The sequence below is a fragment of the Metopolophium dirhodum genome, chromosome 9 (assembly GCF_019925205.1).
Source record: "Metopolophium dirhodum isolate CAU chromosome 9, ASM1992520v1, whole genome shotgun sequence".
NCBI lineage: Eukaryota > Metazoa > Arthropoda > Insecta > Hemiptera > Aphididae > Metopolophium > Metopolophium dirhodum.
Window position 1 is genome coordinate 1,607,814 of NC_083568.1, and position 15,618 is coordinate 1,623,431.

The following is a 15,618-nucleotide window of genomic DNA, read 5'->3' on the forward strand; positions in this document are numbered from 1 at the left end:
TAATAATATTAATATGTGTCCGAGTATCATGACCTAGAACTCGCGCCGGTCATCGAACCGTTATATTATGGCAATAATTGAAAAAATAATATTTTAATCGCACAAACATAATAATATAATATTTATAATGATTAGAACCGTTAATGTTAATATTATATTTCACGTTCGCGAAATCTATCTCGGAATTTCCCGCGGCGACTGCTGCAGTTATAATTTATATTCAATCCTCCACGTCGATCTTTGGCCGGAAGATTGTACATTGTAACGCCGCGACGTTATCGTGTCTGTCGTGGAGGTAGATCGGCCGCGATCGTACGCGATCGATAACCGATCTACATAACGACTCGCGTGCCCGACCGGCCTGCAGACGCAGTTCGCACGCCGAACCGGACAGTTTTGTAAATTTTAAAATTATTATTACAATTTAATATAGCTGTTGGTGGTTCGAGCTGTTTGACCGACGTCTCGCCATGGAGAACGCAACGAATATCCACTACACGACCATAACGTCCAACTATTCGTTCTCGTTGTTTAAGGTAATGATATTATTATACGCCCTCGTAAGCACTACCTATGAACGAAAAGTCTTCGACGGTCTCTGCGCGAACGTTTTCAAAACGTTCTCGACATAGGACTTGAGAAATCAGTTCGACACATGTCGTGGCTGGTATTAGTGACGACTTCACCTGGTTATCAATATTCTTTTTTTCAGGAACTCAGCAGTTCTGTTGAAGGCAACGTTTTCGTGTCCACGTACAGCATACAGTTTCTGTTGCTGCTCCTGGCCTTTGGATCCAAGTCTAAGACCAACGATCAACTCAAGACGGTCTTACATCTGTCCAAAGACAAACAACCGAATTACGAAAACATCAAATCGATAATAACAAAACTCGAGGTATGTAAAAAAAAATATCCTCAATCTATAACGTGGTTATAGTGGTATTCAATATTTTAAAGTTATGAAATTATTTAAAAATGTATAATCATCAATAATTTGTAACTTTTAAATACAGTTTACGAAGTGGGATGGACTAGGAAGTACTTTTCAATGTATAGTAATTTTATGGCTTTATATAAATATTACTAATAATTATTTCCATTAGTTCAAACAAAATTAGATGGAATTGTATTTTTTCGTTTGATATTTACTTTTTGTAATAAAAAGTTCTTTTATAAATGATTCAAACAAAATTAATGAAATAGGCATTATACACCTATCCTTTAAATATTCGTAAATATTAGTATATTTTTGTAATAATTAGTAAGACGTTGAATACAATAAAAAGTAAAATATTCAATAGTATAGTTGATTTTATTAACCATACGTTGTACGTAAAATTAAATAATACATGATATAAGAATTATTTTCTTCTATCAAATGTCAAATATAAAATATAATATGAAAATATTTTTTTAGTATGATGATTAGGTTGATAATTAGTAATTCATCTTAATAAGAAATTAAATTAATACATATTCTTAAAAGAAATTATATAATAGAAATTAGCAATTTGATGAGTCATTCGTTTTTAATGAACGGCACGTCTCATAAAAAATATTAGTATTTATCAGTGGATATTAGATAATGTACCTATAAATAGTTTATTTAAATTATTAATTTCATGATAAAATTCAAAATAATAAAATAACGCGATTCTCAATATTCAAACAAAAAATTTAAATCCTCGTAATATTATAAAAAAAAGGTTTTATAGTTTTAAAACAAAAAAAAAAAAAAATTGATTCAGAAAAATATCTGTTGGTTAAACAATACTCTGCAAAAATGTATTGTGCATTGAACATTGAAGCATGAACGATTTTATTTATTTAAATTTATATTTTTTTGAACTGTGTTTACATCAGTTTAATATTTTGTAATCAAGTGTATGTCAGTTATTGATTTTTTTATGCAGTTTCTTTTACCAGTTTTTTTTTTCTGTTCATAGTTTCAGACAATTAGTTCATTATATTTTTGCTTTGGCACACTAATTAATAACGACTGGAAAGTATATAGTTGAATTAATTATTCTTAGGTCCCCGGCCATTTGACCGTCGCCAATGGAATTTTCTCGGACAAAGCATTCAGTTTAAATCCTGAGTACACGAAAAATACTCAAAAGTACTTAAACTCTGAAGTGAGAAGTGTTGATTTCTCCGGTAATCCTACGTCCGGGGAGTTGGAAGTAAACAAATGGGTCAATAGCAAAACAAATGGGAAAATTTCGGGAATTTTCAAACCAGGTAATAATCGAATAATTATTATAGTTGTGTACTGTTTCGTCGATGGAGTCGTCCACTAAAATAAAATATGTTCTTGTGGCCTATAATAATGATATTATAATAATATACCTTCAGGAGACATTAAAAAGGAAACTGTTTTGGTTTTGGCGTCGGCCGTACACTTCCAAAACTTGTGGAAAAAAGAATTCGCGGAGACGAAGAATGCGAGCTTCTGCCTCACGGCTACGAAACACATCGATATCAAAATGTTGCACCAAACCGGTCACTTCAAATACTTCAAAGATGATCACCTCAAGTTTGCAGCCGTCGAAATACCGTACAAAGTACGACTATTACGCAAACATTAATATTATTGAAAACGTTAGAACCCTCTATTTTCTCGCAGCTCCTAAATAACCACTATCGGGTTATTTTTCCCCTGGGGTTTAAGAGACCGGGGGGTTACAATCTTTGACATTTCCTAGATATTGTTTCAAAATTATTTCAAAATTAATACGTTTAACATATTATTTGGTGTTCGGGGGACGAAATTGTCGTTGAATTGTTACACGGTTAAATCCTAATAGATTCGGAAAATAGATAGTTTTCCCCCAGTTTTAATTTCCTAGATATATTTTCCTACTCTCGCGCTTAGACACGTGCCCACCCACCCCTAGTCAAATACCCTAAACATTCACCGCCCCGAGTTTGAATCACTGTCGTTTTATTGCATAATAATATACTAATCGAGTCCTGTAACAGGCGGGAGGTTACGAGATGCTGATCATATTGCCGGACAAGATGGACGCTGTAAAAGACTTGGAAAACGTGTTCCTCAAGAAATCCAAAAACTACGCGCACTTGCTGAGCAACATGACCATACACAACGTCGAGTTGGACGTACCGAAGTTTAAGTTTGAATCCGAAATGGATCTCGAAAAAACCATGCGGAAAGTGAGTGTACAACACATACCTAGTTATATGCGTGCGTTTACTTTGCATTTGATGATTCGATTGGTAAATATAAAAATTTCGTTCGTACGTGCAAAACCACCTTGACGGTGTTGTCGGCGGCCGTCGAGTTTTACGGGTTTTTTTTTTTCTATTTGACGCACACGCTCGAGACAATGTTTTTTCTTCTTCAGTTAACAAACAGGAAAATCAAATCATTTTATAAGAGTTGTTTATTTCGATAAAATCAAGTCGGAAGGTCATGTTGTTGTTTTTTTTAGTGATATCTATACAGCGCTCCACAATGGTTTCCATACAGATATCTGTCAAATCTACTAAACGTTTTAATTTGTTTTTAAACTAAAAAAATAAAGCGAAAAATGAAAAAAAAAACATTCCTATAATAATATTCTAGTACAATAGTTATCCAGGAACCGTTCGATTTAGATTTTCCTTTGAGTCTGTCGATTTGAATGCAGAGTTTAAATATTTTCTAGCGGAATTTACATTAGTCAGGTCATTAATAATAATATGTAATACATTAATTTAAATGTATTATATATTTTGCTATGTGAATGTCGTGGTATATCAGAGAACATTGTATCGACTCAACTTTGTAACCATGTTATCATGTCTATGATACTGTAGCTAAGTCATTAATTTTAAATATTATTTAACTTATTCAAATAAAAATTATATTTACCTACTTCAAACTGATATACATCTAAACGGGTTTTTCGATAAACATGACAATATTATAATTTATTATGCAGAGAATATATTTTAAATGTTTGTGTACCTACATATTTTTCACAGCTTTTCATAATTTAATATTTGATGCACAGAATTTTTTTTAACGCATAAAAATTGATCCCTTGTGGATCTAACCATTTTATTAATTTACTTTTAGTAAATATCATATCGATTTCCTCATCATAGTATTATTAATAATTGTTGATTCGATTTTCCCGTCGTGTCTAGATTACCTAATCTATCATTATTAAAAATGTTTTAAGCATAATATACTGCTTGTCTTTACGTGCATAGAAAACTTGATTGTACTCGAGTAGATAATCTATATATTATTATATAATGTTATAATCGTGTATAGTAAAATAAAACTTAGACATTGATCGAAGACAACGAAAAGATATAAAAGGTTAGATCAGGAAGGTCGGTACATTGAGATTGTATTCTATATGAGTTATTAATAATAAATTCGTTATACTAAACTTTGTAAGTATTTAAGACGCTTACCATTGTCGATGAAATTAATTTTCAAATCTGTTCGACTTCAGGACGAGTAAAATAATTTTCAATCTTATCGATTCACTGAAACTTTTCTATTTAATAAAATACTAATTAATTTAACTGTTCGTTCATATTTTACTTTAATTCATAAGATATGAATTATAGTTGAAAGATCTTTAATCTATCTGTTAATTTATGTTAATACGGTTGAAATAAACAATGTGTTGGTTGCAATTTCGAGTACCTACGTTGTGATAACATATATTTGTTTTTATAGTTTTAACATTATCCAGTCAGCTTTTTATAACGTCAAGTGTATACTTATAGAGAAAGTAATTTTTTGAAAAATATGCTAGGTTTTCATTTTTATATTTGCAAACCTTTCAACATGTTTTACGTTTTATGCCTTCGAATTAAAAAGTTATTCAACGTATTTTTAGTTTTAGTTTTTTGTATTTTGTACAGTTATTACTATTTAGTATTTATAAATAGGTACTACATAACTACATTTCTTGAAATGTATTTTATACTAAAAGTATAGTTTCAAAACTTATTATTCTCGAAGAAAATAGTAATTATAATATTATATCAAGGTCTCGATTTTTACAATTTGATAAAATAACAATCTATTGTATCAATATTGTTTTGATTCCTAATGAACTCTATTGTTTCTTAAATAATTTTAAAATGATTTTAATGTAGTCGATAAATGAAAACACATAGTATATTATTTTGAGTTAATTTTTGTAATTTGATATGAACCTAAGATTATGTTATCTGATTTTTTTTTTCATATTGAAAAAATGAAACGTTTTGTTTATGTCCAGGGAGGGGAGCATTTATCTTTATTTTAAATTTCTTAGTTTATTAAAAAAAAAACCTTTTCATTTTAATATAAAATATTATGCTGTAGGTAGTATATATATATTAGTATATTACCTAAAATATATTTTTGTCGATTTTGAATTTGATATAATCATAAAATATCGTTGATATAATATTAATGTTTCTATCACAAGGCGTTGTCCATATTTAAGAAAGATAATATGTATAATGTATACAACAACGATTTTCCGAATAAAATATTCAATTTTTTCGCGATACCTAAAAATATTATTCTTATATTATTATCATGTGTAGGTGACCCAAAATAATTAGTTTGCCACCTTCAGGTTGAGAACTACTACCCAGTGTACCTATGTAATATTTTTTTCGTGATTCATCTAAATAATATTTTTACCACGGATTTTAAATCATACCGATGTTGTTTATTTTTTCCATTGGTGGCAAAACTATACATTTTTCGATAACCCGTATATTTTGTACTATTCGGTATGTATTTTGTTCGTATTATTTATTTAAATCGTGTGAATTGTCTGTTCGGTACAACTTCGGCGTAATGACTGTCAGTCGACTGCTCAAATAAACGTCGGCGTAAGCAATATTACGCGTAACTAATTTAGTATTTACAATGTTCACCAAGTCAACATGATCATATATTACAATATTAGGGACGAGATACATTTAGGATACTCTGAATCACGTCCGTTTCCAAAATCAAACGAAATATTATAATTGTATAATAATATTTATATACGTTCTGCCTATAATGCCCAATTATAATATATAGACCGTCAACAAACTATTAACTGTGTTCTCATAAGATTAATAATTGCCCACACCTACTGCCGAAATAACGTCTCATTATATCAAACCACACAATTTTATTTTGTTTTCGACAGTTGGGTCTAACCGAAATGTTCTCGCCGACTGCCGATTTCTCCGAGCTCAGCTCTTCGGGTGCCGGCAAGTTGAGGGTCAGCAGCATGAAACACAAGACTTACGTGGACGTCAACGAAAAAGGCACGGAAGCCGCGGCCGTTACCGGTAAGTCCTTGACGTTGTTCGAAATATTTCGACATTTGTACACTTGTTTTTTCGACTTAATCATACGATTTTGCCACAGGTGCCAGCATCGAGAACTACAATCTGGCATACATTCCGAAAGACATCAAGAAAGTCAAGTTCTACGCGTGTCATCCGTTCTTGTTCATCATCAAGAAAGACAAAGACATCATTTTCATGGGTAGACTGTCCAACCCGACAGCGTAAAGCTCAATACCATCATTGACATCACAATGCAGTGATACGTATTTTATAATAACGAGAGACTTGTATAATGCCTAGAGATAAGATTTCTACGATTGTTTTTACATCGATAATAATATCATAATTGTAACGACGATCGTAATTTTTATAAGATATATATATATATTTTTAAAGAGTCAATAAATATATAGAACGAACAATTGTAGGAAAGCAAATTTATTATTATTGTGTGTGTCAAAAACATTATATATTTATAATTTTGGAATCGTATTGCTGTCAAATAATTATACTGTCGTTTATGTTTTTATTCATAATATTTCATAATTATTGCGATATTATATACGGTCAGGTGGGGCAAGAGCCTAACGAGGTTAGTGCCTAATCGGGTTATAAAAAATACAATTTTTTTTATTTCAAAGTTTATTTTATGAAAATTATGAAGTTGCACACTAATCTAAAATGTTAGTTACATTGTGGTTACATTCGGAGAAGCCGTCGCAATCAAAAAAACAAGTTTGATTGTTTTCTAAAAATTACTTCTTACGAATACCCCCGAAAAAAACTAAAAAAAAAACCTTGAAAATTATTGACCTAGAAATAATCGGACGGATTTAATGGTGCTTAGAAAGTTATAAAATATGAATTTTTAATATATTACAACGGGAAGTAATAAATATTTATAGACTTTTAAAACTAACCGTTTTTAGTGTAATGGTTTTAATGGAAATATTATCATTTCGAAAAAACAAATAAGCGAACAAATAAGCAGGTCGTATAAGCACTGCAATACGCGCAGTTTGAAATATTATTGTATCGACTGCGCTTAAAAGATTTACGCGAACAGTCCAGAGTAGTAGTTATATCGTTAATGCTCAAAACAAAAACAAAAAAAAAAAATGAAATCGTAAAACTTATAGCTTCGGTGCAGTGCTTAGAATACTAAAGTCACGATGTCGTGTTCAGTGAATTATATTATGGAAGCAATTTTAGACTTCATAATAAAACGTTTTATTACCGTTGCCCGTTGATCGATTTTTTTTGTATTTTTGTTTTTTTTTTTTTTTTTAAAACAAATTACTATCCATGCGCGTATAAATTATCTCCGTCGACGCATAAAAATCGAAATTTTCGGCGATAAAAGTAACGGAGAAAACGTTTCGCCCGTCCGCCGGAGTGAGCCGAAGCCGCTTCGTTTAGGTGTTATATTGTATATTGGAATATTATTATACTTACTACACAGCTCGCGCATAAAATACACGTCGAATAATCGTGATGTCCCGTACGTGAGAGCAGCAGTATTTTTAGCCCTCACAATTATTAATGTTTTAGTCTTATCGTGCAGCCGTCGATGATATTATACCTAATTTGAATATTTGAACGCCGAAAAACGCGACGAGTTTCCGAAAACGATAACATCGTCCTCTCTACAGCGTCTCGATATGCGATCGCTCTGCGTGTTATACACATAATATATAGTACGTACCTATTCAAAGGCGGTCGAATGTAATTTTCACGGGTAGTGGGGGGGGGGGGGGGGGGTGTGACTGATTTTTAACACGCACTATTCGATCGTTAAAATGAATATAATATTTATATATTACAATAGTCACGGAGGGATCTGTTTCCCTCACCCCCTCCCCAACTGTTTGACCACCACTGCATCTTATTCGGTATAATATAATTATAATGTATCTGGTCAGGACGCACGTAATTACACCGGTTCGTCAGTCCAAAATTTTCTCGATAAATCAAAAAACGTATAAATGTAATATTTTAACGCGTTATCACCTGTTTACAGACACATACTATAATGGGTGTGAAAATAGGGGAGGGTTAAAATAATTTTTACCACAAACCCTCGAGAGTTATCGTCCACGTGTGACATATTCTGTTCATTGAAATTTTACAAACGTATTGTCGAATCAATAAAACAGGTGGATAATTTTTTAAAGCGATTAAATTTGAAAAAAAAAAATCAAAATCCAAACTACAATTATTAGTGATTATTGTGTTGAATAAATTGCCCGGAAAAATCGGAAGTTCTAATTCGAAACATATATGCGTGAGTGCGGTATAGCATCGCCGAGCCCATTCCCTCGATTTGCGCTTAGGTGGCCAAATTATTATAATATTATTATAATAGGTCTCTAAGGGAACATCAGCTGACGAAACAGACCTTTTTGAATCGAATTTTTATAATATAATCATCGGCGGGGAGTGACCAATAATATAATATAATAATATTAAATTATCAGAATTCGTTTGCAGTGAATCGTAATATTATTTTGTCAAAGAATTTCACCATCGGATGCGCTAACGGAGATGGGTTCGCCGCGGTTTCGATAAGTTAATATGACATTATTATTATTATGTGAAGAACAAATCAAAAAGTAGCATAGGTCGTAGGTGGTCCTGTGCTTTATTTTTTTTTTACGAGTGTGGAGGTGGTTCGTAATGATTTCATCCGAAAAAATTGTGTGTGCGACACCGACCGATAATATTGTTGCCGCGCACTATAATTTATTTCCAGGAGGTGTTTGTAACGACGGACGGTATTCTGAAGACGTTCTGCAAGCACGTGACTTATGCTAATCAAACGTACCTGAAATAATAATAATAATAATACCTATGTTACCTAATCAACCGAAACCAGTGGCCGTTGTCGGTCATCGTTACGATTCAATGATGTTTAATTCATCGATATGTATATATTATGGTATATTAATAACCAACATCTAACCTACGGAAAATATGAATTTATTATTAGACGTTTCATTCAATCGCACGATGATGATGCAATACGATTTCTGCGCGAAGAGTAAAATGTCAAACGAATATTAAAATATTTTTTTTTCGCAAAGAATCGACTATATTATATTTTTAAAGACCAGAAAAAAAAATAAATATAGGCCTTTTCTCAGGAACATTAATATCAGCATCGAATCAGAAAAACCCAATGAATATATTTCAATATACATTTTACGAAAAGCGTCAACCGTGTTTTCTTTACCATTCAGTTTGTCTATGGTCAGGTCGATATAATATTATACATGTACGGTTTTTCATCCGTCGTAAAGTATTTCAACATTTATTTTCGTATAAATATTTTTTGTCATAAAAAAGGTTTACTAATATAATATGTACTGTACTACTGTGATTATTTGTATATTGTAAAAAATAATACAAATTAAAATATTGTCACCTAATAATAAATAAATATGAAAACATCGTAAACATACGGACGTATAAAAATCGCATTATCATGAAGTGTTATTTTTGTGGCAGATGTAAATTCCCGCCTAGAAAAATACTCCCGCACACTTGCGGTATACGTGAAACAAAGTACACCCATGTTCATCCTGATTCACCCAGCATGCTCACCGACCGCCGTCTTATGAAAAAATTGAAATTGAAATATTCTTGATATATTTTTTGTTTTTGGAAAACTCAATATAATATTAAGATAATTATGTTAATTTTATAGCTTTTTATTCACAAAAAAAATTTGATCAATAAAATATCAAAAATGTATTTGATATATTTTTTTTATACTTACACGTTATACGACATATTATGGCAGCCATTATTCGAATTTAACACCATAAATCATGCAATTACAAATATTTTATATTTAATCCCAAATTTTGTTAAAAATTAACTTTTTAACTTAACTTTAATTTTTAACAAGTTCATATGCCCACCTTTGCCTATATCTTGCGCCGTATGCCCGTATGTCAATGTGGAGAATTTCAGCACAGGCGAATGCGTAAAATAAATTGGCACATTCTGAAAGGCTATTAATAATTGTGAGATTAGTTTAATTGACATTGAATTGTATATTAATTATTTATCACAAAAATCCACATGCGATGTTGAATCCAATAATCCATCGATATTACGGTCCCTTTTCGCATTTGTGTTCCGTTTAAATCTACCTAGGTACGCCATGCTGGCCATCTCAAGTCTGTTTGATAGGACAACGCGTTTGATTGAAGTCAGTAATATACGGCAACTTTTCCCGAAAATATCATCGGAAGCGACCGCCAACAGTGTAGGAGTTTATGGCACAACATCTACATGATTTGTAAATTTTTCAACTTAGATTGGACAAGGTTGCTCAACAGTTTGAAAAAATCCATAGTATTGCGACATAACTGTCGTGCGAAAATAAAAGTTAGAATTAGTAGTTAAAGCGACCATTATAATATTATAATAATAATATAATACATAGTACGTTTATTTATCGTACTAACCTTACACGAATTTAAACGTGCTTAAAGAAGAGACAAAATCGTTTGGAATTCTGATTTTTATAATTTAGTTAACGTTGTGTTATTATTTTATGCGATTGCAATAATGTCTTATTAATTTAAAAATAAAAATATGATTTAATTTATAATCAAGTTTAAAACAAATATTAGGTACCCCGCTTGGAGGAAATATTTTTCTCGAAACCGTGTAAGTTTTCGATAATGAAAAGTAGGTTATCTGTGTGTTTCGATAATTAGGGCAACTACAACTGCAATGTTCATCCTGCACCGATTCGAAGACGGCATCGTACATGAACAATATGTAGCGGAACGTGGACCAATGGTGTGCAGCGATTCACTGCGTATTTATTAATTAATTAGTGCGTGCACCACGCTGTACAACAAAAAATGAAACAAAAAAAATATTAGAAAAAAATAGTTAAAACTAATTGTTAGCAAAGAAGAAGTTAAAAAAAAAAAATCAGAAAACCATTTCCAACCGTACACGAGTATTCCACATTCCACAATATGCCACGATGTAATTCTTTAGGAGATGCGGTCATAATTACGACTTGATTCACTGTAGTTTTCAGCGTCCGTTAACAATCAAAGTTGTACTATCTGTAATTATGATATTATTCAAGTGAAGAAATGTTTTAAATTTTAAGTACTATTAACTTTCAAATGTATTCTGAAGTTTGACGTGCTCGAAGACGAGGACCAAATATACAGAGTAGTAATAATTGCAGATGGACGTTAATTATATTATTGTCCCAACCTTTACGAGACAAACTGTCGTCAATCGACTTTATTCGTAACGATGTCTTTTTTATGAAATAATGTTAAATAAAAAATGTATTTTGATTTAAAATAAAGTTATAGATTAAACGTTATCCATTTATGCATTGTGCATATTTTATATAATATATACAATAAATTAATATTAAAATATAATATAATAGTACCTAAATTGATAATAATATAATAATTAGGACACAGATAATATGATAGAGTAATGAGAGAGGAATAATAATAGACTATGGAATATTATACTGTGTAGTATGGCAGCGAGAAGAGTAAGGACTAAGGAGGGAATTTATTGACGTAGTCAGATTTGAAAGAAATTCTCATATAGCGATGTACTATAAGGTAATATGATAGTATTGGAGACAGCAGCAATGGAATGCATAAGATATAATTTCATTTACAGGGCAGAGTTGGGAAAGGACTCCAGGGTTTTTTTTTCGAGGGACGAGGTGGTTCGACTGATTGGTACTATGCGAGGCACTCGAGGACGGCTTTGTATGTTGGAAGTCCTTTGTAATTGGAAGTCCCTTCACATAGGGATCACTTGGCTCGGCTGCTCTCGTTTTATTGCAACACTCGTCTGAGAAGTGCGATCTTCTCCGAAATCGACGCAATCATGATTACAGCGTACTTCGAGGTGTGTCCATAAATCTGGCTGTCATTATACACCGTGGCGGACTTGGTATTGTAAGGTATTTCCACCTCGATCGCGGTGTATGATATATTATCGGATGGGATAGATTGAGAATATCCTTGTTATAATAATTATCGTCTGCAGGAATTCAGGATCGAGGGAGACGGAAACAGAAGAAGCATTTCCTCGTCTATTTTCACGTTCGCAACACGTTGGACCGAACCACAAGTATTATTGCCTAACGAGACTATTTTTCATGAAATTCTACGAGTCGTCGATATCTAGTGGAAAATTAGTTTAGGAGTACCGATCATTAGCATAGTCCGCGGACAACTGTGGCTGATATCGAATGAGGATGCACTGTACGTAAACAATATCGAGTAGGCGGTATGGCGTGCGCTGATTGGCCGATTATTTTTTTGAATTTGTTATTGTTTGATAATTTATAAATGAAAATATTTATATTTAATATGTAGACACAATTGTTTTACATTTTTTCTCTCGAATAGGCGTAGCTATATATATAATAATATTATGCTATTTAATTGTTTTCTAAATATCTTTAATAATACCTTTATTCAATGATTATATTAATTGCGAACAAAATATTATATAGGTTGATAATAATGTGTACGAAATAAAAATGTTGTCTTGTTCTGACAACAAATTCGTTTGTATAATAACTCTGTGCTTTGTAATCGTATGCTTACAAACGAATACCACAATTCTGTGATCACGACTCATATTAGAGAGTGATGGGTGTAGTTACTTGTAAATCCGTTCCCAATTAAAAATAATTCATTTTTAGATGTCAATTTTTAATAATTTTTTTCTTATTTGATAAGTTCCCGATACATTATTATATGTTTCACAACTAACAATTATTTGATACTGCATCAACAGAAAACATTATATTTTTTTTTATTAGGAATCGACTGCTAAGGTTATTAGCTTTATAATGGTTTACATTTTACGATTTTTTATTCATACATTATTGATAAGATTTCAGGGGTATTATATAGGTATAATATTTATTCTTTTCAGAGACATTCTAATATTACCTATAACTATCTAGGCTTATAATATATTATAAAATATAACTTCGTTTCATTCGTGATTTTTATTTAAAATAAATGAAATCTAAAATTTTTAGCTACATGTTGAGAATATTCATCATGATAATAACTTTTATGTCTTGGAAACCTAAAAAAAATATTATGATATTTATAATATTGTATTATAGGTACACGAGAATACACTTTGTATAAAAATTTGAAAAGAAAAACTTAATTAGGCGCCTACGTATTAATATATTATTTTAAGCTTATAAGCTATATAATAAATAATTATTTTTTAAAAAAAAAACAACAAACATCGTGCATTTAGATATAAAATTTAAATTTAAATAAAAGAATAATAAATTAAAATACAATACTTGGTAAATAATTTATAATAAAGAAAGTTTGCAATTTTAATTTTTAAGTAGCTACACGCTATATAGACCATACATACTATACTTATAACTATATTATGTACGGCATGCACGAAAACTAATAGGAATAAAGGTACCACATAAGATAAAAGTAACCTCTGTTTAAACGTAAATACGTGGAACTGGGTCGCGGACCTTTTATGAAAGTATGTGGATGAAGTATGCTGCTTTTATCACGAAGTTAAAACAATATTATTTTAAATCATAAAAAATGGTTTTTGATTTATTATTTACTTGAAATCACCTTTGATGTACGACGAATATATTTTTATTTCTTAATCACGATTTTCTACGTCATACCTATTATTTTTTTCACAGTGGAGGAAATTCGTTTTAAAGTCCAGTTGTCCCGTTTCAGGAAGTCAGCGTGGGTCAAAATCATGCAGTGAATTGTGTGTACACGTTATTAAATTAAAATTTTTAATGTTAACTATGAAAAAAAAAAAATTATGAATTGATAAATGAAAAATAATTTACGCATTTTCAGGATTTTGAAGAATTTTGTCATCATTTTTAAATGCATATAAAAATAATCGTGCCTATGTATCTTTAATATTTTTGAACTGCTATTGAAATATCATGGACATCGTGAGGACTCTTGAGTTAAATTATCAAGATATTTTACTTAGTGAAAAAGTTATTATCGACAGTAGTTTGAAAAATTATCTCAAGGCTCAAAACGATTCGAAAATATTTCAAAATTATATATGGAAAATTATAATATTGATGAGCATTTCTGCTTTTATTCTGATTACTTGGTTTTATTTAAATTGGTGTCTTTGATAGATTTTAGTAGGTTTTAGATGTTTAGAAGTTTGTTGTTGAGGCATACATAATTCAGAGTCTCACAATTTGAGATGTATTTTTCCGATCTTACCGAAAAATGTATAATGACAAAACAATAATAAATATTATGACTTATTCTTAAACGTCAAATAAAAATAAAAATAAAAATTTTTTTTTATAATTAATTTCCAGATGACCTGATTCCTGATTACCTTATATTATAGTTTCGGCGCAAGAATATTGTAATATTCGTGTATTTTTTTATATGCAATATTAAAATTTGTACGTTACGGAAATTTAATTTTAAAGTTCCGATCACTAGAACTACAGCAGGTAACAGCTAACTACCATGCTCGATCGCGTCTGCACTTCCTCGAATTCGGTAGTATATACACAACATAATAACAATTTTGAGTAGGCGAGGCATTGACTATAATAGTACGCTGCGATTGGCCGACATTTTTTTTCATTTTGTTAATTTTTATTAAAATAATTATTTTGTAAACGAACATTTAATGAAAAATTTTAACGTAGTTGTGAAATAATATTCCATGAATTCCTAAAACGAGTTACTTATTAAAAATAAGCAGTAAAAATGATTTTTTCAAGAATAAGTATTTTTTTTAACTTTACTTTTTTAATTATTTTGAGAGTTGAGAATCGTGGTATACATTAGTTTGTCACGTTATTGCAGTTTTGGATCATAACATAGCCCAAAAATCTGAACTAAAATCAGATAATTCCAGACTTCACTTGCTCTGTCCTATAATCCGATCAAAATTATCTACTACCAGCGAAATTCTTTAAAAATTCGTAGGTACTAAGACAATACACTGGTCATATGGGGTTCAACTAAACTTTTAAATTTTAGAACGCTTAAGGCATTTCAGTCCATTTGTCTTCGTCAAATTGTCTCCTCTCCGTGATGTATATAACGAACAATAATCTCCATAAAGACCTCAAAATACCAACACTAAATCAGCTTGCAAAAAGTTATAGTACCTCTCACTTCACCAAAGTGTTCGAAATCACCATAATCTACTAATTAAACTTCTTTGCTCTCGCACTGTCTCCCGAAATCCCAACAGACGGCGAAACAGATGCTGGCCTAGGGACTT

At 31.0% G+C, this 15,618-nt stretch overlaps 1 protein-coding gene across 1 annotated transcript; it reads left to right on the plus strand.

Annotated features, from left to right (window-relative positions):
- Positions 1–261: 261 nt before the first annotated feature.
- Positions 262–6,838, plus strand: LOC132952697 (leukocyte elastase inhibitor-like). Its single transcript, XM_061025082.1, has 7 exons — positions 262–536; positions 713–895; positions 2,034–2,241; positions 2,356–2,564; positions 2,983–3,174; positions 6,165–6,309; positions 6,389–6,838. The coding sequence occupies exons 1-7, from the start codon at positions 471–473 to the stop codon at positions 6,532–6,534; spliced, it is 1,149 nt and encodes a 382-aa protein (XP_060881065.1). The 5' UTR covers positions 262–470; the 3' UTR covers positions 6,535–6,838.
- Positions 6,839–15,618: the final 8,780 nt, after the last annotated feature.